Source organism: Mandrillus leucophaeus, unplaced genomic scaffold (genome assembly GCF_000951045.1).
Source record: "Mandrillus leucophaeus isolate KB7577 unplaced genomic scaffold, Mleu.le_1.0 Scaffold771, whole genome shotgun sequence".
NCBI lineage: Eukaryota > Metazoa > Chordata > Mammalia > Primates > Cercopithecidae > Mandrillus > Mandrillus leucophaeus.
The window spans coordinates 563,852-589,746 of record NW_012108375.1 but is presented as its reverse complement, the minus strand read 5'-3'; the positions used below and the strand labels follow the sequence as shown (position 1 = coordinate 589,746).

General features: G+C 36.4%; 1 protein-coding gene across 4 annotated transcripts; it reads left to right on the top strand.

Moving 5' to 3' along the window:
* The first annotated feature begins 59 nt into the window (after positions 1 to 59).
* On the top strand, positions 60 to 24,596 carry PPWD1 (peptidylprolyl isomerase domain and WD repeat containing 1). Of its 4 annotated transcripts, XM_011966756.1 has the most exons (12): positions 120 to 327; positions 597 to 645; positions 4,583 to 4,685; positions 6,699 to 6,799; positions 6,943 to 7,063; positions 9,187 to 9,634; positions 13,781 to 13,971; positions 16,234 to 16,423; positions 19,788 to 19,969; positions 22,041 to 22,122; positions 23,018 to 23,200; positions 24,300 to 24,596. In XM_011966756.1, the coding sequence occupies exons 1-12, from the start codon at positions 259 to 261 to the stop codon at positions 24,441 to 24,443; spliced, it is 1,863 nt and encodes a 620-aa protein (XP_011822146.1). In that variant the 5' UTR covers positions 120 to 258; the 3' UTR covers positions 24,444 to 24,596. The 4 variants fall into 4 exon arrangements, with proteins under 4 accessions (XP_011822147.1, XP_011822148.1, XP_011822145.1 ...); XM_011966757.1 differs by lacking the exon at positions 597 to 645 and having other exon boundaries at positions 60 to 327; positions 6,699 to 6,724; positions 7,041 to 7,063; XM_011966755.1 differs by lacking the exon at positions 597 to 645 and having other exon boundaries at positions 64 to 327.
* The last annotated feature ends 1,299 nt before the right edge of the window (positions 24,597 to 25,895 follow it).

Below are 25,895 nucleotides of genomic sequence, written 5' to 3'. Positions count from 1 at the left end.
GCCCATTGGAGCTGTTCTTTCCCACCCCAGCCAATCCCGAAGCTCGCTCGGACGCTAACAGAAGACTGCGTCGCTGCTTTGGGATTGGTTGCCGTGTTGTGTGTCGCGGTTTTTCTGGCGACGCGAACAACATGGCGGCGGAAAGTGGTAGCGATTTTCAGCAGAGACGGAGAAGGCGTCGGGACCCGGAGGAATCGGAAAAAACAGAACTCAGCGAAAGAGAGCTGGCAGTAGCAGTGGCGGTGTCCCAGGAGAACGATGAGGAGAACGAAGAGCGCTGGGTTGGGCCTTTACCTGTGGAGGCAACACTGGCCAAGAAGAGGAAAGGTAGCTGCAGACATAGTACCGGACGAATTGGAGTGCTGCATTCGCCGAGTGGGAGGGTTGAGTTCAAGCCAGATCCGAAGAGGGATGGTGTGTGGAGTTTTGTGCCCTCAGAACAGAGGGCCGTCCTCACTTCTAGCCACTCCATACTTGCATGTCTTAACGAAATAGTGATTTAAGCGTAGTACAACGTGTTGATTTGTTATGATGGATGCTAAAACTAACATTTTCCTATATTTACGTGTTTGGCTTCTCTCATTTACTCCCCACAGCAGCCACATGAAGTTGGAATTTTGAACTCTTATTTAGATATGGAAAAGGGTACTAGTTCTCTTTAAGGCTTTAGTTCAGGCGTGGTGTTAATGCGTTAATGTTGGGGCGCGAGAGGAAGGCGGTGCTTGTTTCGAATCATGGTAGGTAAAGATAATTTCAACTCTGACACTTCCACTAATAAATTTTCGTATCTAGGGAAAGTCACGTAAGCTTCCTAGATCACAGATTTGTTTTCATCCAAAACCCGAAGTCTGTGGTTTTGAAATCATACTCTTGGTACGATGGGCTGAAGCATTTTGTCACTGACGGGGAATAATCACAAATTATTATCAAATAAAAGGGGTAGGAAAAGGAGTAGGTTAAGTTTTCTATGTTGTTTTCTTGTCTTGTTTTTCTGTGAACTGTTTTCCTTAAGTATTTAGGACATTTTAAATGTGGTCTAAGCTCAAATCGTACTTTAGCACTTTCCCTTAAAATTCTTCAATGATTTCTCCTTATTTTCTCCTTTTTTTTTTTTTTTTTTTTTTTTGAGATGGAATCTCTTTGTGTCGCCCAGGCTGGAGTGCAGTGGCGCTATCTCGGCTCACCGCAACCTCCGCCTCCCGGGTTCAAGCGATTCTCCTGCCTCAGCCTCCCGAGTAGCTGGAACGACAGTCGCACGCCCCTACGCCCCAGCTAATTTTTGTATTTTTAGTAGAGACGGGTTTTCATCATGCTGGCCAGGACGGTCTTGATCTCTTGACCTCTTGATCTGCGCTCCTCAGCCTCTCGAAGTGCTGGGATTACAGGCGTGGGCCACCGGCGCCCGGCTCATTATTTTCATTAAAGCCCAAACTCCCTCACATGGTATATAAAGCCCTTTATGATGTGATCTCTCCTTACCTTCTTAGTGCATCTTCCATTATCCTCCTCTTCCAACCCCTTACTTTGTACTCCAGCCATTCTAAAATCACTCGAGAATGGGTCATGTACTCTTTTTCCTCTGGATTCCTACCCAGATATGGTGTCTCTACCGGGAATAATTTCCCTCACCCCTTCCACTGAACTGACTTTTGGTCAACCTTTAGCACTTAGCTATCATCTTCTCTGGGAAGCCTGTGACTTCTCCAATCTGGACTGGATTTCTAAAGTACTTTGATCATGATTCTGAGGTAGTTATCTATCAACACTGAATTTATAGGTAGCCTTCAAATTTTATGTATACAAATTTTGAAGAAGCTGTTTTTTTGAACCTTGTATACCCACACCCTTACAGTGCATTATCATTTTTACTTCCTGGTCCTCTTATTAAATGTTTCCATGCTAACCATTTCATTTATGGCACTTGCCGCATTTTCTACTTACATATTTATTCATGTGATTGATGAATGTTTCTCTCCACTGCTAGGACTGTAAGCAAGTAACCAGGATCCCGCCTTTTTTGTTCATTGCTTGGTGTACAGTGTTTTGCCTAAGTATTTATTTAATGAATGAATATTAAAGCGTTTATGCTGGTCTTTAACTATTTTGTTGCATATGAATATTTTTGCAAGTTCTCCTTTAATTAAACGAGTAAGGAGAAGTGTAAAAATCCAGAAATATCGAAATGCTGATATTAGTGTTACTAGACAAGTGACTTATAAACTTAATATAACTGAGACATATAAATTAGTAGGTGTGAAAATCTTTAATCAGTTGTTTATTGTTTTAAGACAGCCGATAGTTGGCAGGGTGCGGTGGCTGACGCCTGTAGTCCTAGCACTTTGGGAGGCTGAGGCGGGCAGATCATCAGGTCAGGAGTTCGAGACCAGCCTGACCAACATGGTGAAACCCCGTCTCTTCTAAAAATACAAAAAAATTAGCTGGACGTGGTGGCGCACGCCTATAATCCCAGCTATTCAGGAGGCTGAGGCAGGAGAATCGCTTGAACCCGGGAGGCAGAGGTTGCAGTGAGCCAAGATTGCTCCACTGTACTTCAGCATGGGCAAGAGAGCAAGACTCCGTCTCAAAAAAAAAAAAAAAAGACTGCCAATAGTGTATTCAGTTTGAAGAAAAAAATTGAAACTAAAAAACATACATGGAATGTGACAAAAATATTTAAAATTTTGTCTAAATGGACAAGTGTTTAACAGTTTCAGCTTTCTAGAAATGGAGTCACCCCCTTTAACATGTTCTTTGGACATTGGACTGTTGTATATATTTTCAGAAAGACATGATTATATGACACTGATCTTTAAACTGCCTCTTCAGGACAGGAACTGTGTTTTACTCTTCTTTATGCCCATGTGACTTAGAACACATTTTGTTCTTAATAAGTATTTGTCCACAAATGAACTATCACACAGAAAAAGGAATCTGAATCAGATAGGATTAACTTTATCTACATATTACAGAAAAACCCAAAATAACAATGACGTTGAAGAGATAGTGCTTTACTTCTTTTATGTGTAGAAATACCAAGACAGGCAGTCCAGGATTGGTGTGGAGGCTCCAGAAGTTCCTAGGCTCTCCCCAGCTTTCTGCCCTAACATAACGAAGGTACAGCCCTCATCTTTATTTCTCTGAATGATTAAGATTACAGCAGTCATATCGCAGTTCCAAGGTATAGGATTGAGGAAAGCAAGAAGGGCACATTTTTTCAAGACTTCCTGTGACAAAACATTTCCACTTTTACTCATTAGCATATGGTTAAACCTCACTCCAGGGGAAAGTGAGAAAGGTCATGTTATAGCTGGACATCAGTATGCCCATATATAAATGGGGGTTCTGTTCCCAAAAATGAAGGGAAAAGTAGTTTATCAGACACAAGCCTGAAACAGCTCATCATGTTTAATTTAGCAACTTTTAGACACGTTTGGCCATCGTTGGGTTATTTTATTTAGGATACATATAATTCTCCCCTCCCCTACCCTCCTTCTCTGCTTCCTTCCCTTCCTTTTCTTCCTCCCTCTCTCCCTCCCTCCCTTCCTCTTTCTTTCCCTCCCTTCTTCTTTCCTTCCTTCCTTCCCTCCCTCATTCCCTCCGTCCCTTCCTTTCTTTTCTTTTTTTTTTTTTGCTAGTAAAAGTGTTCATACCTCATATAGTAAATCAGTATTTCCTGACATTCCTCAGATTACTACTCTTTCAGGTGGATTTTTTCCAGGTTTTGCCCTCGGAAAGAATTTGAGATACATTCAACTGGATACCCCCTAGGATGTTCTCAGGTGTAAATATCTAAGAATTGTACCATGTTTAAATGTTTCAAACACAGTGTCAGTAACTTCAAAGAGAATCAGTGCTTTAAATATTAACTGAGACAAATTACAGATGGCCACTGGACTCTTTTAAGTTAGCACTAAATTATATCTGCAATGTCAGGAAGATGGTTGTGATATTTTCATGAAAGTTTTTAAGTTTTTTTTCTCTTTTCTTTTTTTTTTTTTTTGAGACGGAGTCTCGCTCTGTCGCCCAGGCTGGAGTGCAGGGGCAGGATCTCAGCTCACTGCAAGCTCCGCCCCCTGGGTTCACACCATTCTCCTGCCTCAGCCTCCCATGTAGCTGGGACTATAGGCGCCCGCCACCATGCCTGGCTAATTTTTTTTTAGTAGCGACGGGGTTTCACCGCGTTGGCCAGGATGGTCTCGATCTCCTGACCTCATGATCCACCCGTCTCGGCCTCCCAAAGTGCTGGGATTACAGGCGTGAGCCACTGCGCCCGGCCTTTTCTTTTTAATAGAACATTCACATTAAGCCAGAACCACTCATTTCTTAAGTCCTGGGGACAGTTAGCATGTATATAATACCTGGGAACCTGTTGTAACTCACTAAATCATGGTGCTATTCAGTGCTCTGAAATAATAGACGTTAAAACTGACATAAAATACTGGATTTTTTAATTGTGAATTGAGAAAAATTAAAATCTAGGAGAAAATACTAAGTAGAGTGTAGACAATTTTAAATAAAATACAAGATAGTATTTGGTTTATTTGTTAAAAATATATTTTATACTTTACTTTTTTTTCTTCAGTCTTAGAGTTTGAAAGAGTCTATCTTGATAATCTCCCCAGTGCATCCATGTATGAGCGCAGTTACATGCATAGAGATGTTATCACCCATGTGGTATGCACCAAGTAAGTCTATCACATTTTTTTACTTTGTTCTGAGAAGTTTATTAAAAAAAAAAAAAAAAAGTTCAATTTTGAGGTAGATTTATAGAGGTAATTTTAAAATTTTATAGATTTTTGTTTAATTTCATTAGTTCTGAAATAAAGTCCTACATGTTCTTTCCTATATCATACAAATAATGAATTCTCTAAGACAGAACTCCTTAGTTTATATGTATGTCTTTGGAGATAAATGCCAAGAGGGGAATGAACCAGGTAGTGTCTGAGCTTCCCTGAAGAAGAGGGTACATTAGTTAAGATACGAATAATTGGTACCTGGCCTCTTTGGTACTAGTGGAGAAAATGTGGGCTAAGATACCCTAAGAATAGCAAAGGACCTTCAAAACAGATGAGTAGGATCTTGGAAAAGGATAATAATAGTACAGGTTGAGCACCCAAAATCTAAAATGCTCCAAAATCCAATACTTTTTGAGTGCTGACATGATGCTCAAAGGAAATGCTCTTTGGAGCGTTTGAGATTTTCTGATTAGGGATGTTCAACCAGCAAGTATAATGTAAATATTCTAAAATCTGAAAAATTGAAACTCCAAAACAATTCTGGTCTGATGCATTTTGGATAAGGGATACTCAAACTGTAGTAATATTATACCATTTGTTGAGCTCATAATATGTCCCAGGTACTGTGCTAAGGCTTTTTCTTTTTTTATCTGTCAAGTTAAGGCTTTTTCATAAATTTTTTTATTTATCATAAGAATAATCTTGTGAGTTAGTACATGCTCTTCATTTTAGAAATGAGGAAACTGAAGTTTAGAGAGGTTAAATAGCATATTAGGCTGCTATTTAAAAGGCAAGCGTTAAATCCTAGAAGACTTTTTATTTCTTGTACGGGTTTTGAACCTGTGAGCAGGAGAGTAACATCAGATTTATTTTTATTAAAGGACCACCCTGGCTGTGGTGAGATGAATGGATTCAAACAGGTCAAGAATGGATACAGGGAGAGAAGTTAGGAAGCTGATATAGAAATCTGGATGAGATATGGTGGCTTGGATGATACTAGCAGTGACTATGGGAAGTAGGTGGATTACTTTATGCTTTTGTAGATCAGTCTATTCTTGATGGCTTGAAGACAAATTTAATTTCATATATAAATCTAAATAAAATATTTATATTTCATGAAAAATAGGATAATTCTGACCAAATATTAGCGCCTTTTCTAGTCTCAAGTTCTCAGTGTGTTGAACAACATATAGATACTAGCATTGCTGTCGCTCTCTTCTCAAATATTTTTGTTTTGTTTTTTTAACCCACGGCAATGGAAGGTAATACAGAGAATATACGTTTTTTGGTTAGGTAGATTGAAAGCCACTCTAGCTATATGGACCTGAGGCAAGTACATCTAACATTTTAAAACTATTTCTTACTTATAAAATGATGATAAAAATACATAGAGTTGCTGTAAAATTACTAAGGTAATATGTACAAAGTACCTGACATATACTGGGTTTCCATAAATGATTTCTATTTTTACATACCTAATAGGAGAGATCCTTCTGTACAAAATCTTTTTGATACTTAAGTAACCAAAATACTTTGTATAGGATATAAAACAAACTTTTGTTGAATTTTGTTGTATGTGAAAGTAGTATGTTTAGATTTACTTATCAGCTACTGACAAATAGTTTATTTTCTTGTGAAAAGACTGTCTATAGGGTAATTTTAGCAATAAGGAATCCAAAGTATAGTGATTCTTAGTGAGATTTTTATTTTAATTTCAAATTTTATTTCAATTCTGATCCTAGCTCTTGAGATTAAACTAAATGCAGCTGTAACTGTTTTGATATCCAGAAAGGAGCTTCAAAATTTACAGTGTTCTGTAATATAGTGGTCTGCTTAAAGAAAGGTTTTTTTAAAAAAACCCATTATGCAAAAGTCAGATTCTTAGTGAATGATTGCTTTGGGAATACTGAGTGATTCATAGATCTGTTTTAGAAATTAACTTTTAACATTTCATATATGCAGAACAGATTTTATTATTACTGCCAGTCATGATGGACATGTCAAGTTCTGGAAAAAAATAGAAGAGGGAATTGAATTTGTTAAACATTTTCGTAGTCACCTGGGTAAGAATTTCACCTCATTTTCTTGTAGCTCTTTTCTAAACTGTACTAATTAGACTTTAAATTTTTTAAAATTTTTTTTTGAATCATGCACATTTATTTTATTGGTATTTACTAGAATGTTTTAATTTCATTTATTGAAATAGGAGTTATTGAGAGTATTGCAGTTAGCTCTGAGGGAGCATTGTTCTGTTCTGTGGGTGATGATAAAGCAATGAAGGTGTTTGATGTAGTGAACTTTGACATGATCAACATGCTGAAACTTGGGTGAGTCTTTTAAAAAGTATATATATTTTAACTTATTGAAGTAATTTGTAAATCAGACTTTATCATTTAATAGGTTATTTCTAAATAGTATATTACCAGATCTTTAAAAAAAAATGTGCCTTTGGGTTTTTCTTCGGAAATTAGATACAGTGAACCCTTACAAGCATCTGCTCTGGTTTGTTATCAATCACAGAAATTTCTAAACAGCATCATAACAAGGATTCCTTATATCCAAATTGACATTACTTAGTAATATTACTGGAGCTCCGTCATATCTAATTACTGGTACTTACGGTTAACTTCCTTGCTTTACTTATCTCAGTAATATAGAATTGAGTTCCTATAAGGTTTATTTACATTTTTGGAATTAAAGCTATTTATTGGTGATGTTAAACTTTGGAATATATTGATACTAAAACTATGGTTAGATTGTACAGTATGAAGACTGATACTTTGTTTTAAGCATGTCTTTTTTAAGATAACATATTGAATTTATACACATCTAAATAAATGTCAGCTTGAAAGTCATAACAGTGTCAGAAAGTTTTGGGGCTTGCCTTAGTCTGCTTGGATGCCATAACAAAAAAAAAAAACCATAGACTAGGTGACTTAAATACAGAAATCTGTTTTCTCACAGTTCTGGAGGCTCGAAAGTCCAAGATCAAGGTTCCATCAGGGTTTGATTTCTGATGAGGGCTGTCTTTCTTGCTTCTCCCTGTGTTCTCACATAGCTGGAGGAAGAAGGAAGGAAGAGGAAAGAGGGAAAGGGAGATCTTTTTTTCTTCTTGTAAGGCCACAAGCCCATCAGATGAGCTCATTAACCTTAATTACCTCCTGAAGACCCTGTCTCTAGAAATTCCAACTGATGGAATTCCAACTGTGGGCTGAATTATGTCCACAATTCAAATAATTTCAAATCTTAGAATTTCCTTCAAAATCAGTTTATGACTTTATGAGCCACTGAAGGAAATCAGTCTCATTATTTATGGTTAGAATGGCACAAACATAGTTACCTGTCTTGATCATCTGTCTTACTCCCCAGGTTTGTTTCCTCAAAGCTTTTCATTCACAAATATTGAACGTTTGCCGTTTGAGAATACTTGGAAGAGTGTATTTCAGACTTTGATAGAAATTCTTAAAGAAGAGGTCCAGAAGGTTTTGAGCATCAGCACCATGGTTAGAATAATAGTGTCATTGCCATGTATACATATGTAACAAACCTGCATGTTGTACACATGTACCCTACAACTTAAATTTTAAAAAAAATTAAAAAAAATAAAAAGTATACTTATCAAAACTAAAAAAAAAAAAAAAAAAACCAGAAAGAAGGCCAATATGGGTCGAGCAGAGTAAGAAAGAGGACAAGAATATGTGAGGTTGACAGGAGTCAGATCTTGCAGGACTTTGTACCCAAGATAAAGAAATTAGATTTTATTTTTTAAGTATAATAAAGAAATACTGGAAGGTTTAAAAAAAAAAAAAAAGAATAATAGTTTCGCTTCCCAGAATCACTACCTTGAAGGAAACAACATTCATTTTTGAGTGTTTTAGTACAATTGATTAAATCAGTCTGAATTATTTTATGCCTTAATCAGGTAGAATGTTTAAAGCTTAGAGTTTTAATATCAAGATTTAGGTAGTAATGAGAGTGTTTTAGGACAGTATTTTTATTTGAAGTATTGCCATAATAAAATATTTGATTTTAAATATTTCAAGAAAGGATTTATAAAGTATACTATTACATGCTAACCTATTTTAAAGTAAGTATACATAGACTGTTGTAGAGAGATCCAAAAAGCAATGTCCCAGAAGGTCTTAGGGTCCAGATGTGATTAAGTTTCCTTATCTGCCCAAGAGAAATAAATGTGCTGCTATATGCAGTTCTCTTCTTGTGTTTTGACAGATTCTCAGAATTATCATTATATTGATGAGGTCAGAAAGACAAAAAAAAGTAACTATTCTTAGCTGTTCCTCCCCATTCTGTGTCTCTGCTACTTTTGAGCAGGGAATCCAAAACTGTCTAAATCACTGGCCAAGACATTTTGGTAGTGGGATAGGGAGGGATTCTTGCTTGTTGTACTGACCTTTTTTTTTCCCCCCCTTTCAATTCTTTACGATTTTAGCTATTTTCCTGGACAGTGTGAGTGGATCTATTGCCCAGGGGATGCAATTTCTTCAGTTGCTGCTTCTGAAAAGAGTACGGGAAAAATTTTCATTTATGATGGCCGAGGAGATAACCAGCCACTTCATATTTTTGACAAACTCCATACATCACCTCTTACTCAGATACGGCTAAACCCAGTTTTCAAAGCAGTAGTGTCTTCTGACAAATCTGGGATGATTGAATACTGGACTGGGCCTCCTCATGAATATAAATTCCCCAAAAATGTGAACTGGGAATATAAAACTGACACTGATTTATATGAATTTGCCAAGTGTAAGGCTTATCCAACCAGCATATGTTTTTCACCGGATGGGAAGAAAATAGCTACTATTGGTTCTGATAGAAAAGTTAGAATTTTCAGGTTTTTAACTGGAAAACTCATGAGAGTCTTTGATGAATCACTAAGCGTAAGTGTAATTTAAATTTAACCATACTTTTCTAAAAATGCTTTATTTTATGCCTTTTCTTGAAAGATCTTTTTTCTACACATAGACATTTAGGTAGACGTTATTTTTTTTCTTAGCACATTAAAGATATTCAACTGTTTCTGTCTTGTAGTGTTGCTCTTTGAAACTCTCTTCTCTAGGGGCTTATGATGTGCGTTTTCCAAGTCAGTTATTGTCTTATTTTTGTGGTTATTTTGTTTTTTACAATTTTGTTTTGTTTGCAAGCTATTCTCTTAAGATCCTCAAAACTCATTCTAGGACCCCTTCTCACTATTCACTCCTGTCCATATGACTACTTCTAAATTTACTTCTCTAGCCTTCTATTACAAGCAAACCTGGTGCTATCTCTTTCTTTTCCTGCCTTCGTAAATGGTGCCAGTATCCATCTAGTTGCTCAAACCAGAAATCTAAGTTATCCTTAACTCTTTTACCCTTCTATGCCAATTTTGCTTTCTAAATATAAATACACCAATTTCTTTTCAGCACAGCTGTCACCATAGTTCATGCTCTTTTGCCTGATCTATTGCATGGCCTACTACCTGTATTTATTCTGGCTTCTTCCTAATATCCACTTTGCACCCAGGGCCATCTTTTAAAAGCATATATCTGGTTATGTCATTCCTTTGCCTAGAACTTTTCAGTTAATTCCTTCAGTTCTTGGGATCAAGACCAGAGTCATGGCTTACCATGTTGTGAAACCATAAGTCACTGTTCTCCCTGCCTCTTATTCTGCCATTTGGGCCTTCTTTTTATTTCTTGAACATGCCTCCCACCACAGGACCTTTTTATAAGTTGTTTCCTCCACTTGGAGTGAGGCCCTCCCTCCCTCCTCATATTCCTCCGTTACCTATTGAACTGGTACTTCAAATTTCAAATGAAGACTCACTTCCCCTGGGAGGCTTTGACTGTTCATCCTGTCTTGCATAGTTTGGGTTTTTTTTGTTTTGTTTTCTTTTTCTTAATTATTTTCTGAGATAAGAGTCGCACTCAAGTGCAGTGGCATGATCCAGCTCATTGCAGCCTCCGCCCTCTGTTCAAGCGATTCTTCTGTCTTAGCTTCCCAAGTAGCTGGGACTACAGGCGCGTGCCACCACGCCCAGCTAATTTTTTCTTTTTTTTCAGTAGAGATGGGTTTCACCATGTTAGCCAGGCTGGTCTTGAACTCCTGGCCTCAAGTGATCTGCCTGCCTTGGCTTCCCAAAGTGCTGGGATTACAGACGTGAGCCACTGTGCCAAGCCAGCAGAGTTTTTTTTTAATGTGACTATAGATCACTCTTTCTTTTAGAGCATTTGATACGGTCATATTATTTGATTAATGTGTATCACCTCCAGTAGACTAAGCCCTGTGTGATCTGTTTTAGCTCATGATTCTAACTCCAACAGTAAAAACATTACCTCACACACAGTTATTCAAATATCTTGAAAGAGTGACTCTAGCCATCACTTGTTAGACTGCTAACAAGAATTTGTTACAGCATGTAGTTGTGGAATAAGAGTTTTTAATCCATGCAATTCAGTGGTTTTTGTGATTGCAACTATTGCTATCAAGTGGTTCTCTGAATCCAAGGCTATCCAGATTGAACCTTTGTTGCAATGTTTACTATATGACATTGTCAATTCTTTTGTCCTTGGCAGTGACCAATTTGCATTGGATTCCCTGCTGTAAGTTCTTCATAAATTGTCAACTCTTCCTAGTGGCCCTTTTGAGTTAGTAGCACGTGGTAATAAATGAGTTGGTTGTCTGTCTGTCTGTCTGAAGTAATATAATTTCAGACAAATGTGAAGATCTGTTTGCCAGCCAAATTATCCTCATGACACATTTTCTTGTTGGAAGAAGAGAGCTTTCCACTCTGCTTTTAAGGAGAAACATTTATTGGTAATACTTTCTTTAATGGTGGCAGATAACTAAATATAATTTGCAATTTAAATAAAATTTTAAAACTCTATTAACTTGCAGCTCGTCCAAGATCCCTTAGGCAAAGGAATATTCAGAATCTAGTCTCTGGACACAAGTTTCTTAACACACATACTCTGAGCTGCTCAGTTCACTCTATTTGCTCATTGTTGTCTTCAACATTTGTTTAAATGATTGGCCTGAGGTGACAAGAAGTCAGTAGTAGAACTTAAGACAGAAGTGGAGATTCAGAATGAGAGCTTGCCAAAAAAGCCAACCATCAGTTAAATTACTTACAGTGCTAGTGACTAGTAAATGACTGGAGTCTCAAGGAGGTGGTAGTGGAGGAGGGTAGTTTCTAACCAATCAGAATCCTACTTTAACAGAAAAGCAATTGAATGGGATGGTGTGAGTTATCTTTTAGTATTTATTAACCAGGGTCACTGTATATGGCTGTTCAGTTGGTGTATCACATAAGCCCTGCTGTGAAGTCTAGAACACTCTAAAAAGATTCTGATCAGATACTTACCAGGTTGGATAACATTTGTGGAATACTTATATATGGACAGATGACCACTTACAGACCTTATGCCTTAAAAACTGAGTCTTCTCTCCAGCAGAAATGATCATTGGCCCTTCCCTACAAAATGTGTAGTCCAGCATCCTAGGCTATTCCTGGCACATAAATAAGCAGCGTAATATGTATCAGTCTCTCTGTCTTTGAGACTAGAGACAAAAAAACCTAACAACTAGGCTTTCTAACTGTTCTGTAAGACCTTGACCTTGTGCTTATACCCTAACACACGTACCTCTTTTTGATTCTTTGAGTTTTGTATATTGTTCTAACCTTATCTAGAAAACACAAGATTTTGGTTGATGTAAGCAGGAAATAAGGATAGAATTAGATGGGACAGAAGTCTGGCTTATTTTCATCTACAATGGAGAGCTATTTTTGAATGCTGCTGTTTGATGCCCAGATTGTGTAGAAAACAATATAAAGATCATTATCTTCTTTTGGAAGGTTCATAATATGTTCATACAGTTAGAGATGTGATGCCTATCTTGAAATTTGTGTAATATCAAAAGTAAACCAATTTTCCAAACTATAAAGGACACTCATAGAAATAGTCATGTCTACTAAACCACATGTACCTAATGGTAATCTCACTGTCCTGTGTCAAAATAACTTGAAACATTTTCTGAAATATCATGAATTTGTTATAAATTAGTGAGATGAATTCATTCAGCAAAAATTGAGAGCTTGTTATATGTCAGGCACATAACCTTGCACAAGGACCTCATAGTCTATAGCTGCATTATCCAATATAAATAGTTACTAGCCATGTGTCTACTGAGCTCTTGAGAGATGGCTAGTCCAAACTGAGATATGCTGAAAGTGTAAATACAAGATTTCAAAGACTTAATATTTTTTTAAAAGAATGTAATCTATCCCAATTTTTTATATTGTTAATGTTGAGATGATATTCTGGATATTTTGAGTTCAATCAAACATTAAAATGAAATTCATCGGTTTCTTTTATTTAATGTAACTACTAGACACTTTAAAATTACATATATGGCTTGCATTATATTTCACTGGAAAGTGCTACTCTGTGACTTTTAAAAGGCAGCAGATGTATTCTGTAGAGAAACCAGTAGTTATATTAACCAACTGGGTTTTGTTTTAAATTAGAAGAACCAGTTACCATTTTGAAATACGATTTCTTTTTTTTTTTTTTGAGACGGAGTTTCACTCTGTCACCCAGGCCGGAGTGCAGTGGCGCGATTTCGGATCACTGCAGCGTCCGTCTCCTAGGTTCAAGCGATTCTCTTGCTCCAGCCTCCCGAGTAGCTGGGATTACAGGCACACATCACCATGCCCGGCTAAGTTTTTACATTTTTAGTAGAGATGGGGTTTCACCATGTTGGCCAGGCTGTTCTTGAAATGACCTCAGGTGATCCACCTGCCTTGGCTTCCCAAAGTGCTGGGATTAGAGGCATAAGCCACCACGGCCTGAAATACTATTTTTTAGTGATTGCACTTACTAATGTCTATTTCATACTGTTTAGAATCCCTCTTAAGAAGTACAAACGATTAGTGGCTCTTAATATGTATTCTGCTTCTATTTAAATTCTCATTGCATATATAGATAGATGGGTTGATACAGATATAGGTATATAGAGATTTTGTTACTAAATGGTTTATTTCTTAGATGTTTACTGAACTGCAACAGATGAGGCAGCAGTTACCAGACATGGAATTTGGCCGACGAATGGCTGTAGAACGTGAGTTGGAGAAGGTTGATGCTGTAAGATTAATTAATATAGTTTTTGATGAAACTGGACACTTCGTGCTATATGGAACAATGCTGGGCATTAAAGTTATAAATGTAGAGACAAACCGGTAAGCTTTAATATGAGGTATTTTTTAAAAAAATGTGTTTGTGGGGGACCATTTCCTCCATCATGGGAACAGTGGGAGTATTGTTTGTTCCAAGACAAGTGGAATGGCCCCAAATATCTAAACTTAACCAAATGTTTTGACTGGATTTTTCTGTGGTCTGTTGGTTGTTTATATTCTTATGTAGAAGTTTCCACTCATGTTTGTAAAAGAAATGGAAAGAAGATATGCATAGTTTCAAGTTGTTGTGTGTTTTTTTTAACAAGTTTGTCTGTCTTTTGCTTATTGATTTAAATTAGCCTGGTTCATGTTAAATGTTGCCAAAGATTTTAACCACAGAATTCAGCATTACATCCTGCTAGACATAAAATCAAAAGTTAAAAATGCATGAAACCACAGTAAGCCTTTTTTGTGAAAACAGTCCATTTGGTCTTAGTACAGAATAGCTACAATCAGATACTCTCACTGAATGTAAATGAACAGAACTTAATATTTTAAGGAGAAAAAAATGTGCTGTAGATTTCCATGTATAAACATATTTATATTGTAGTTCTTGGCAATACAAAATCTTTGAAGTTTTGCAGAACAGTTAACAGACATGGAATTTTAATAAGAATAAGTTAAAACTGTATAAACAAATGACTGATTATTTTTAATAAACCTTACTTTTTTGAACAGTTTTAGGTTCACAGCAAAATTAAGAGGAAGATACAGAGATTTCCCATGTACCCTCTGCCCAAACACATACATAGCCTCCCCATTATCAACATCCCCCACCAGAGTGGTACATTTGTTACCATTGATGAACCTACGTTGAGACATCATTATCACCCAGAGTCCATAGTTTACATTAGGGTTCACCCTTGGTGTTGTATATTCTATAGGTTTGGAGAAATGTATATAAAAGTATCCACCATTATACTATCATACAGAGTAGTTTTACTGCCTTCAAAATCCTCTGCTCTGACTGTTCAACCACTGATCTTTTCACCATCTCCATAGTTTTGCCTCTTCCAGAATGTGACATAGCTAGAATCATATAGTATGTAGTCTGTCCAGATCGGCTTCTTTCAGTAATATGCATTTAAGGTTCTTCCATGCCTTTTCACAGCTTGATAGCTCATTTCTTTTTAGCACTGAATAATACTCCATTGTCTGGATGTACCCAGTTTATCCATTCACCTACTTATAGACATTTTGGTTGCTTCCGAGTTTTGGCAGATATGTGTAAAAGCTGCTATAAACATCTGCATACAAGTGTTTGTGTAGTCATTTCAGCTCCTTTTGGTAAATATCAAGGAGCACAATTGTTGGATCATATGATAACGGAATGTTTAGTTTTGTAAGAAACAGCCAAACTGCCTTTAGAAGTGGTTGTACTCTTTTGCATTCCCACCAGCAATGAATGAGTGTTCCTGTCACTCCACATCTGTGCCACCATTTGGTAGTCGGTGTTCCAGATTTGGGCCATTTTAATAGATGTGTAGTGGTATCTTGTTTTAGTATGGATTTCCCTGGCAACATATGAGGTGGAATATCTTTTCATATGCTTATTTACCATCTGTATATCTCTTTGATGAAGTATATGTGAAGGTCCTTGGGACATTTTGTAATTGGGTTGTGTTCTTAATGTGTTTTAAGAGTTCTTTGTATGTATAGATTTTTTTTTTAAGAGTTCTTTATATATTTTGGATAACAGTCCTTTATGAGCTGTTCTCCTAGTCTGTGACTTTTCATTCCCTTGATTGGTTTTGTTGTTGTTGTTTTTTATTGAGACAGAGTCTTGTTCTGTCACCCAGGCTGGAGTGCACTGGCACGATCTCGGCTTACTACAACCTCTGCCTCCTGAGTTCAAGCAATTCTCGTGTCTCAGCCTCCCTAGTAGTTGGGATTACAGGTGCCTAACACCATGCCTGGCCAATTTCTTGTATTTTTAATGGAGACGGGGTTTCACCACGTTGGCCAGGCTAGTCTCAAACTCCTGACCTCAAGTGATCTGCTTGCCTCGGCCTCCCAAAGTGCTGGGATTACAGGTGTGAGCCATCATGCCTGGCCTCATTTCTATTTTTTAACCTGAAAATTATAGCAGCCTACCAGTTTTAAGTTGATAGCTTTTGGGGGGTAGAGAAACACTTTTAAAAAACTTCCACAAGTTATGTGGTACTTAGATAAGATAGTTGATTCCCAGCTTTTATCTGTAAAGTTGTCATAATTGGAATTAACTTCAGTTATTTCGTTGTATAAAAAACATTGTTATATTTTTAGGTGTGTGCGGATTTTAGGCAAACAAGAAAATATTAGAGTGATGCAATTGGCTTTGTTCCAGGGGATAGCCAAAAAGCATCGTGCTGCAACTACTATAGAGATGAAAGCTTCTGAAAATCCTGTTCTTCAGAATATTCAAGCTGACCCAACAATAGTCTGTACATCATTCAAAAAGAATAGATTTTATATGGTATGTATAAGTACTAGGAGATTAGACCATAATGTTCCTTCTAGTTTGGTTTGACTTTTCTTTGTTTGTACCTTCAACTGAAGAGAATGTTGGCACTAACAGCAGACTTCCTAAACAACTAGAATACAATCTTATATTAATATTGTAGAATTTTAAACTAGGAGTTGATTTTAAGTATTTCTGTACTGTTTTCCATCATGTTTTGAACATTTTTCAACCTCGCTTCCACAACTGCTTGTGTTGTTTAAGATGGTAGGAAGTTAGTGGTTATAGTCATAATTACATCCAAAATAGTTTCACTGTGGGATTTTAAAATTTCTTTTTAGTTTTATTTTTTAGCCTTTACTCTTGAATATAATTTATCTCCCCCAAATTAGCACAGCTTCCTTCAAATTATTTCCTTTTTTACCTTTTGACTTTTATTTTAATGGTGCTGCCTTGGAATTATATATTCCTGTGGAATTTTTTTTTTCTCTGAAGAACTAAAAATACTTTGCATGTTAACTAAGACTGAGATAGTTAAAATCAAACTACTATGCCATATAGCACAATTTTATTTGTTCATCCAAGCAGGAAAATCAGAAGTATAGAGATCTCTGCCCTTGCATTCTATCCTTCACATTGCAATCGGAGAACTTTTTAAAACCCAAACGTGACTCTTATTTTCTGCCTAATGCCCCTCAATGGTGCCCCAGCTATCTATGCTGGCTGGCCCTCCTCACTTCTGTAGCTTTATCTTTCTTCATTTTTCATTCATTTGCTACAGCAACCATACTGAACTTATTCACAGTAGTTGAGTGTGCTTTTTAAACTCTGGGCCTTTGCACAGGCTATTCATTCTGCCAGCCATACACTTCTCTCCAACTCCTAACTCATTCTTCAAGTCTCAGTTTGGAAGCCCCCGTTTTTTTTGGTTTTTTTTGTTTTGGAGATGGTATCTTGTTCTGTTGCCCAGGCTGGAGTGCAGTGACGTGACTTCGGCTCACTGCAGCCTCTGCCTCCTGGGTTCCAGCGATTCGCCTGCCTCAGCCTCCTGGGTAGCTGGGATTACAGGTGCATGCCACCACACCCAGCTAATTTTTGTATTTTCAGTAGTGACAGGGTTTCACCATGTTGGCCAGGCTGTTCTTGAACTCTTGACCTCTGGTGATCCACCTGACTCAGCCTCCGTAAGTGCTGGAATTGCGGGCGTGAGCCACCGTACCCAGCCTAGAAGCCCTTTTTAACATTAAGTCTGAGTTAGGTGTGCCTGCTTATGTTTTTCCTTTGCTTCCCCATCATATGATGTGTCACACTTTTTGTGTGAACATCGATTATTTCTTTTGTCTCTGACGCTGTGCTCTTCTTCTGAAGATAAAATCCATAAATACAGGCACTATGTCTTCTTCACTGTTAAATCCAGAAAGTTAAGAAAATGACTAACACATTATAATATATTCATTCATTCCTCCAAAATATTGTAAACTGTTGTAATGCTATTAAGGTTAACAGCATTTGATAAATGTATGAAGTAGCAGTTTCTCTACCTCAACAAACCTTCCAACTAAATGGGTAAATTCTTTTAAGATGAGAATTTCATTTACAACTTTCAAAATCGTTACTAAAAATTTGTTAGTATATGAAAGAAAAAAATTAATCGTTTTTACCTGTAACTTAACTTTGTTATGAAGTAAAAATTACCCATAAAAGATAATTCTTGGCCAGGAATGGTGACTTACCCTGTAAATCCAGCACTTTGGGAGGCCAAAGCAGGCAAATCACTTGAGCCCAGGACCAAGAGCTGCCTGGGCTACATAGCAAGATCTCATCTCTACAAAAAATTTAAGAAGCTAACCAGGCACGGTGGTGTGCACATGTGGTCTCAGCTATGCTGGAAGCTGAGGTGGTAGGATCTCTTGAGCCGAGGAATTCGAGGTTGCAGGGAGCTACGATCACACCACTACACTTCAGCCTGGGTGACAGAGCAAGACCCTATTGCTAAACAAAAAGAGGCAAAAAAAGATACTTCTTGATATACACGAAAAACATATATACTAATTTTCCATCCACTTTATTCAAAAAACTTTGTTGTATTTTTTCTTTTCCAAGTTTACTTGTATGTTGATTAAAGTGTATATATTCATTATAAAGTTTGAAAAAATAGAGAAACAAAATGGTCATTCACTGTAGCTTTATACAGCTAATATTGTTATGAATTTTCTCTGAGTCTTACTAGTACATATTCTTAAGCAAAACTGAAATGGTATGCATATATATGAATTTTGTGTCCCATTTTTCAGATCCAACATCATGAAATAAAAGTATAATTTTACAAATCCATATATGAGCTAAATCATAACTTAAAAAAATTCATATAAACAAATAGTACAACAGACATGCCATTCCTTTGAAAACTAGAGAATAGGATGTTAAGGTGATAGCATCCTAACTTGGTTGTTTATTTGGAATCTATCCAAGCAGATCAAGGAATGACATTAGGCAAGATGGAGGCACTAGCTTTACGTTCCCATAATTAAGTTGACATCAGATAGAGGTTGCTCAGGAGAGAGCATTTCTGCTTAAAGTAAAATAAACAGGCCTTGAGAAGTCCAGAGTTTGAACAACTGAAAGGTTTTTCTCAATTCTTCCTAGACCCCGAGGATCTGAGATGTCTACAACTTCACTGAAAATTTTCATTCTTTCTCCTATGCTTCAGGGTTTAGATAGGTCAGGTGGGACTGCGGAAAAAAAAAATTAAGGATCCATTACTGATTCATTTTTGTGAATCCTTTTTCTACCTAGCATGAGGTCCTGCTCATAGTAGTAATAACAACTGTTAATATGTATATAGTACCCTCTATGTATTAGGTACTGTTCTCCAAGGACTTAATATCTATTTGTTTAATCTTCACAACTACCTTCATTGCAAGGTAGGTACTGTTATCATCATATATGAATGACGGAAGAAATGAATTCACATCCCCAAAGTTGCAGAATTGGAATTCAAATCCAAACAATCTAAATAATGAAGTGAGCAATAAACAGGTGGCACGTTAGGCCTTACTAGAAGGCATAAGTTGAGAGCTACCACAAATGAAACAATTACTCTTGTTAAATGTTTGCCCAAGAAAATTTCTACCCAAAAGAAATTAAATTCCATTTGAAATCAATGTGTTCAGTATGTTATGTGGATCATTTTCATATTAGACAATGTAAAAATAATTTAATTGCCTGACACATCCTGTGATGGGAAATGATTCCTGAAATAAGGATTCTGATGTGAATTCTTACATTTCTTAAGTACTTAATTAGAAATTCTATTCATAAAATTTTTACCAGATGAAAACTTTAATTTGTTCACTCACTTTTTACTTTCCTCCTCGAGTTTACCAAACGAGAACCAGAAGATACAAAAAGTGCAGATTCTGATCGAGATGTTTTTAATGAGAAACCTTCTAAAGAAGAAGTCATGGCAGCTACTCAAGCTGAAGGACCTAAACGAGTTTCGGATAGTGCCATTATCCACACCAGCATGGGAGACATTCACACCAAACTTTTTCCTGTTGAGTATGTATAACTGTTTGTATTGGCTTACGTAATTAAGAATGTAAATGTGTATATCTGAAGAAACCATGCAACTTAAAATTCCCGTTACTTTGACTTAAGGAATTTTGAAGAAATGTTTGATAAAAAACATCTATTCCTGATCTTTCTGATAAGTATTATGGTAGAAAATGAAAAATTTTTATACATATATACTTCATAGGTTCATTACGAAGACAAAATATATTGGCTATGAAAGTGCTGAGTGTAAACTGTCAAGTGATATACAAATGTGTTAACAGCACATCTCTAACAGCACAAACTCTAGGTTTTATGGATTGCTTTGCTTTCCTCTCAAAGCAAATCCTTGAGAGAAAGATAATTATGTTTCCTTACGAACAGTTGCTAGATACCTATCTCTTTATAGTTTCAATAGCTCTGTGTTTTAAAAGTGAACTATAAGCTAGGTGCAGTGGCACGCACTTGTAATCCCAGCTATTCAGGAGGTTGAGACAGGAAGATCAGTGGAGGCCAGCAGTTTGAGACTAGCCCAAGCAATATGGCAAGATCCTGTCTCCTAAAAAAATTTTTTATTAGCTGGGCATGGTGGCACGCACCTATATTCCTGACTCTGCTAGAGGCTGAGGTCAAAAGATGTCTTGAGCCCAGGAGTTTGAGGCTGCAATTAGCTATGGTCACACCACTGCACTCCAACCTGGGCAACAGAGTGAGACTCTGTTTCTACAAAAACAAATTACAACAAAACCGTAAGGACTTCAATTGAAAAAAAGGTGAACGGTTTTCTGGACAGTTTAAAAGATTTTTAAATTAACATACAATGTCAAATACAGTAGAGTATTTCGGGCCATTCTTGACCCAAAAAATGACATCTTTTACAACACTTTTACTTAAAAGTTATTAATATTTTCAATATGAATGTTTTGTACCATATCTTGGTACTCAACAAATAACTAGGCAGTTCTCAAATCTTGGACACTCAGTTTAAGTGCTCAAAACCCATGTGCTCTTCGGCCTTGTTTGCTGATGTACTTGGGTACAAGATTCTCTTGGTTCATCCATTTCCAGCTCTTAGAAGTATTACATGGTAATGGACCATATGAAATAATTGCATAATATCAGTTAATATTATTGAGAAAGCTTCATACTCTGAGTGAGACTGTCATTTAAAGTTGAATAAATTTAGATGTCATTTCTATGATTAAGGTTTTGGCCAAGAATATGTCGTTGTAAGAAAATGACCTTTCCCAGGAACTTAACCTGTACCACTACATGCAGACCTATAATACTATATGGAGTAAACTAACTTAAGATGTTGGGCCAGGTGCAGTGACTCAGGCCTGTAATCCCAGCACTTTAGGAGGCTGAGGCAGGAGGATCTCTTGAGCCCAGAAGGTCAAGATCAGCCTAGGCAATATAGTGAGACCCTCTCTCTTAAGAAAAAACATTTTTAAGGTGTTGTGGCTATATTGTTTTTTTTCTTTTCTTTTCTTTTCTTTTTGAGATGGAGTCTCGCTTTGTCGCCCAGGCTGGAGTACAGTGGCGCAATCTCGGCTCACTGCAAGCTCTGCTTCCTGGGTTCACGCCATTCTCCTGCCTCAGCCTCCCAAGTAGCTGGGACTACAGGCACCCGCCACCACGCCCAGCTAATTTTTTGTATTTTTAATAGAGATGGGGTTTTCACTGTGTTAGTCAGGATGATCTGGATCTCCTGACTTCATGATCCGCCTATCTCGGCCTCCCAAAGTGCTGGGATTACAGGCGTGAGCCACCGCACCTGGCCAGCTGTATTTTTTTTAACTGCTAAATGACCTTGAAATCTTAGTACTGTCAAACTCAAATATTAGTTAAGCAGTCATGTTCTAAAAATAACTAAGTTAAACAATAAGAATATACTACTTACATGCCCCTCCATGCTTGTCCTGAGATTAGAGGTTATAAAAAAAAAAAAAAAAAAAAAAACTGTCCTTCTGAAACATTCAGAAGACATAGAACATCATTAGGAAGCAGAACTGCAAAGAAAACTGTTTTAAGATGCTCTGAATAGGTTTCATATTGGTAATATATGTCTTAATAGGTGCCCTAAGACAGTGGAAAACTTCTGTGTTCACAGCAGAAATGGTTATTATAATGGGCATACATTTCACCGTATAATTAAGGTAAGTTACACAAATTTCATGTGATTTAAGAAATACTATATTATTACATAGCAAGAGATTTAAGTGCAAGGAATCTTCTCTCATGCTTACCAGTTTAGTGGAAAGGAACAGGAAAAATATACTATGGAAGCCAAAGGAGGAGTGGATGGTCATAAATATCAACATCTAGAATCAACAGGAATAGTGGCATGATTACCTGTTTAGAAACACTGAAGCAATATTTTGTCAGCAGCTAAAGTAAAGGGTAAGATAATGAATAAAGGGTCATGCTGAGATAACATCAGTAACCTAGGTAACATGTTTGTAGTGGCTAGATAGGGTCTAGATCTAGAAGATACGATTTTTCAATCATAGAGGAGCCACAGTACCATCTGATCTGTGAGAACCTGTAATATACCAGAGGAGGAGAGAGAACTCAGCCCCTGGATTTTGTTGAGCAGCTTTCCATAAAGTGGATGGGACAGTGATACAGTGCTTGGTTTCTGGCAGGTCAGAAATGGCAGGATGGAAAGTCAGATCTCAGGGTCCTAAAGGAATTAGTGAAAAGGCTTTCCAGGAAATCCAGAGTATTTCAGGAAAGGGAGAGGGAGAAGAGGAGGGCAATTATATAAACCATAAAATAACATACAGATCCTAAAATTTATAGTATTAACTGGATTTAGGTTATTGGGAAAGATAGAACATGTCTATAAATGAGAAGAGGACCTTTCAATCAAGGTGGTGGTTGAGCAATGGAAGTACATCATCCAAATTTAAGTGTAAGGGTTTAATCAAATCACTTTATAGTGACAGTTAATATTACACTGAATACATAGCACTCTTGGCAGAAATAAAACTTCAAAGTATACGTATATAGAAAAGGACAGTGTAATGTTTTTGTGTACTTTCTGTTAAGGGCTTCATGATTCAGACAGGAGATCCAACAGGTACTGGTATGGGAGGAGAAAGCATATGGGGAGGAGAATTTGAAGATGAATTTCATTCAACATTACGACATGACAGACCATACACACTCAGCATGGCTAACGCGGGATCAAATACTAATGGATCCCAGTTTTTCATAACAGTAGTACCAACAGTAAGTACAATATCATTGTTTATAAACTAGAGATTGATAGGTTATGATGTAAGAGAGTGAACTCAGTAGAAGAGCTGCATTATTCTGTATTTTCTGCATTATTTATATCATCTACAGAATACAAATATGAAAATGATTGAGAAGAAAATATAAAATTATGTGACTAATCAGTTTAGACTTGGTAAAACAAAACTTCCACTGTAGTAAGAAATACAATGGACTACAATTCAAGATACTTGAGTTTCAATGTCAACTTTGCCTCTACTTGATGATGTAACCTAAAATAAATTATTTCACCTCTGTGGGCCTATTTCCTCATCTTCAGAATACAAGGATTAGAGTATATGAATTCACAATTTTGAGACAATTTCCCCCACATTTTAGTATCTCTGAAATCAGAATACAACTCATAATCAATTACATTTTAGATTTGATGAAATACAGTTTAAGGTAACCTCGCTCTATTGCTATGCAGTAACACAAAATTATAAAAATTACCTACTTTTTGTTTTAGAATTAAGCACTAAGTGATGAAGAAAGGAAAAATATTTATAACTACCATCTGCCAGGCACATAGTTTCATGTAGTATTCACAGTACTTCTAGTATCGGTATCCCCAGTTTTCAATAACAGATGAAGAAACAGACATGATTAACTTGTCAAAAGGTCAAGTAGCCAAGCTAGCATTTGAACTCCCATCTGTCTAATGCCAAAGTATGTGCTGCTTAAACTATTTCAAACTGCTTCTGAATAAACTGTTCAGGTAAGAGTGCTCCAGAGACCTTTTAAAATCTTAGCCACAATTCTGTAAGCCATGTGAAGTAACTTACCTTTAGGGAAGATCTTCCATTTCCCTTTGGTCTGAAAGATGCAGATATTTAATTAAATATTATACTATGCTTCTATTTTTTTTTTTTAATACACTGGAAGTAACTTTTAAAAGCTGCTACATTTTTATTGCTAAGAAATTATTGTACTTCTTTTTAAATATATGCTAAAGGGGAGCCCACACTTAAATTCTCTTTAATTTGCTCAACCGGAGGATATAATTTAAAGAAATTAGGGTTTACCAAGATTTTCCATTTGTCCTCCAACACAGCCTTGGCTTGATAATAAGCACACAGTATTTGGACGAGTGACTAAAGGAATGGAAGTTGTACAGAGGATCTCCAACGTCAAAGTCAATCCCAAAACAGATAAGCCCTATGAGGATGTCAGCATCATAAATATTACTGTCAAGTAAAATAAGATTTGTTTTAATGTACTTGCAAATAAAAATGCAATATTAAACAGATTATTTTACATTAGGGAGCTTAGGACTTGCTGAATATACAGATCATGTTTCAAAGATACAATATTATATTTTTGTATTTTTTATTAAAGGCTATTTTTAAAAAATTACCTTTGCCTTTTCTTGCAATATTTCTAATCCTGGGAGGTGATAAATTGAAATGGACTAAACTCAGGCAAACAGCACTCATTATAGGTAATTGCTAATGAGCCTCAAATTAAATATTAAATAATTACGACACTCTCCCCCACCCCCTTTCCACATGGTTTTCTTTTCACTGTCAACCACAATCCAAAAATAGGTGAGCACAATACAGTGAGATCTTTTCAGACATCAAGACCACATTCACATAACTTTTATTATAGTATACTGCTATAATTATTCTATTTTATTGTTGTTAATCTCTTACTGTGCCTAATTTATAAATTAAACCTTATCATAGATATATATATAGGAAAAAACAATATATATGGGGTTTAGTATCATCTGAAGTTTCAGGCATCCACTGGAGGTCTTAGAAGGTATCCTGTGCAATGACAACCCTATTAAATGACGACAGTGGTACACACCTGTGCTTTACTTTTTGAATACATGCCAGATACTCTGCATGTTTAGAGGAGTGCAGATCACTCCTCCAAGAAAAAATACTAGGATCTGATATTATATGTCATTTCCTTTGTTTTGCAAGGTTTTAATGCCAAATATTTTAGTCTTTTGATAATTGTTTAGTAAGTAGTGGTAAGTAAAGCCTCAATAAACAAGAAGTTACTTTGGTTAAAGTGTTATATTCCTTAATAATTATGAAATATTCTTTCAAATGAAAGATTCAGAATAAGTGAATACCCGAGTCCTTGGTTTATTGTATGCAGGTTGATTATTCTTTCAGATTATTTTTCTAACATAGGTAAACAGTTTTTTCTGTCCTCAAGTTGTATCTTTAGAAAATATACCATTAAGAAGTATACATAAAAATTTTGCTATCTAACAGTGGAGAGATTAGTAGAAATTGGAGCAGTAAAATAATATAAGCACAAATTCTTATACTGATTTCTTCACTTACGCTTATAACTTAGTTCGTAACTATTAAGACCCACTGCTTCGATTCCAGAAAGACTCTTTCAGAAACTTACAGGAAGAACATGCTCAACAGACCTGTGTAGGGAATTTATATTCTGAAATTTTAAATCTGCTTAAACTTTTCCTTCTATTGATCAGCAGGATTCTTTCCTTTATTTATTTTGTGCTACAAACTTGTGAAATAGGAGATTATGCCAGATTGTGCTCCTGTAATGTATGCTCCTTTTTAAAAGTAGAACTTAAAGTTGGACATGAAAGTGACTTTTCAATGTGACATTTACTGTTTCTTTCTAATTTTAGTTGTTTAGACTTACCTACCTAGCTTTA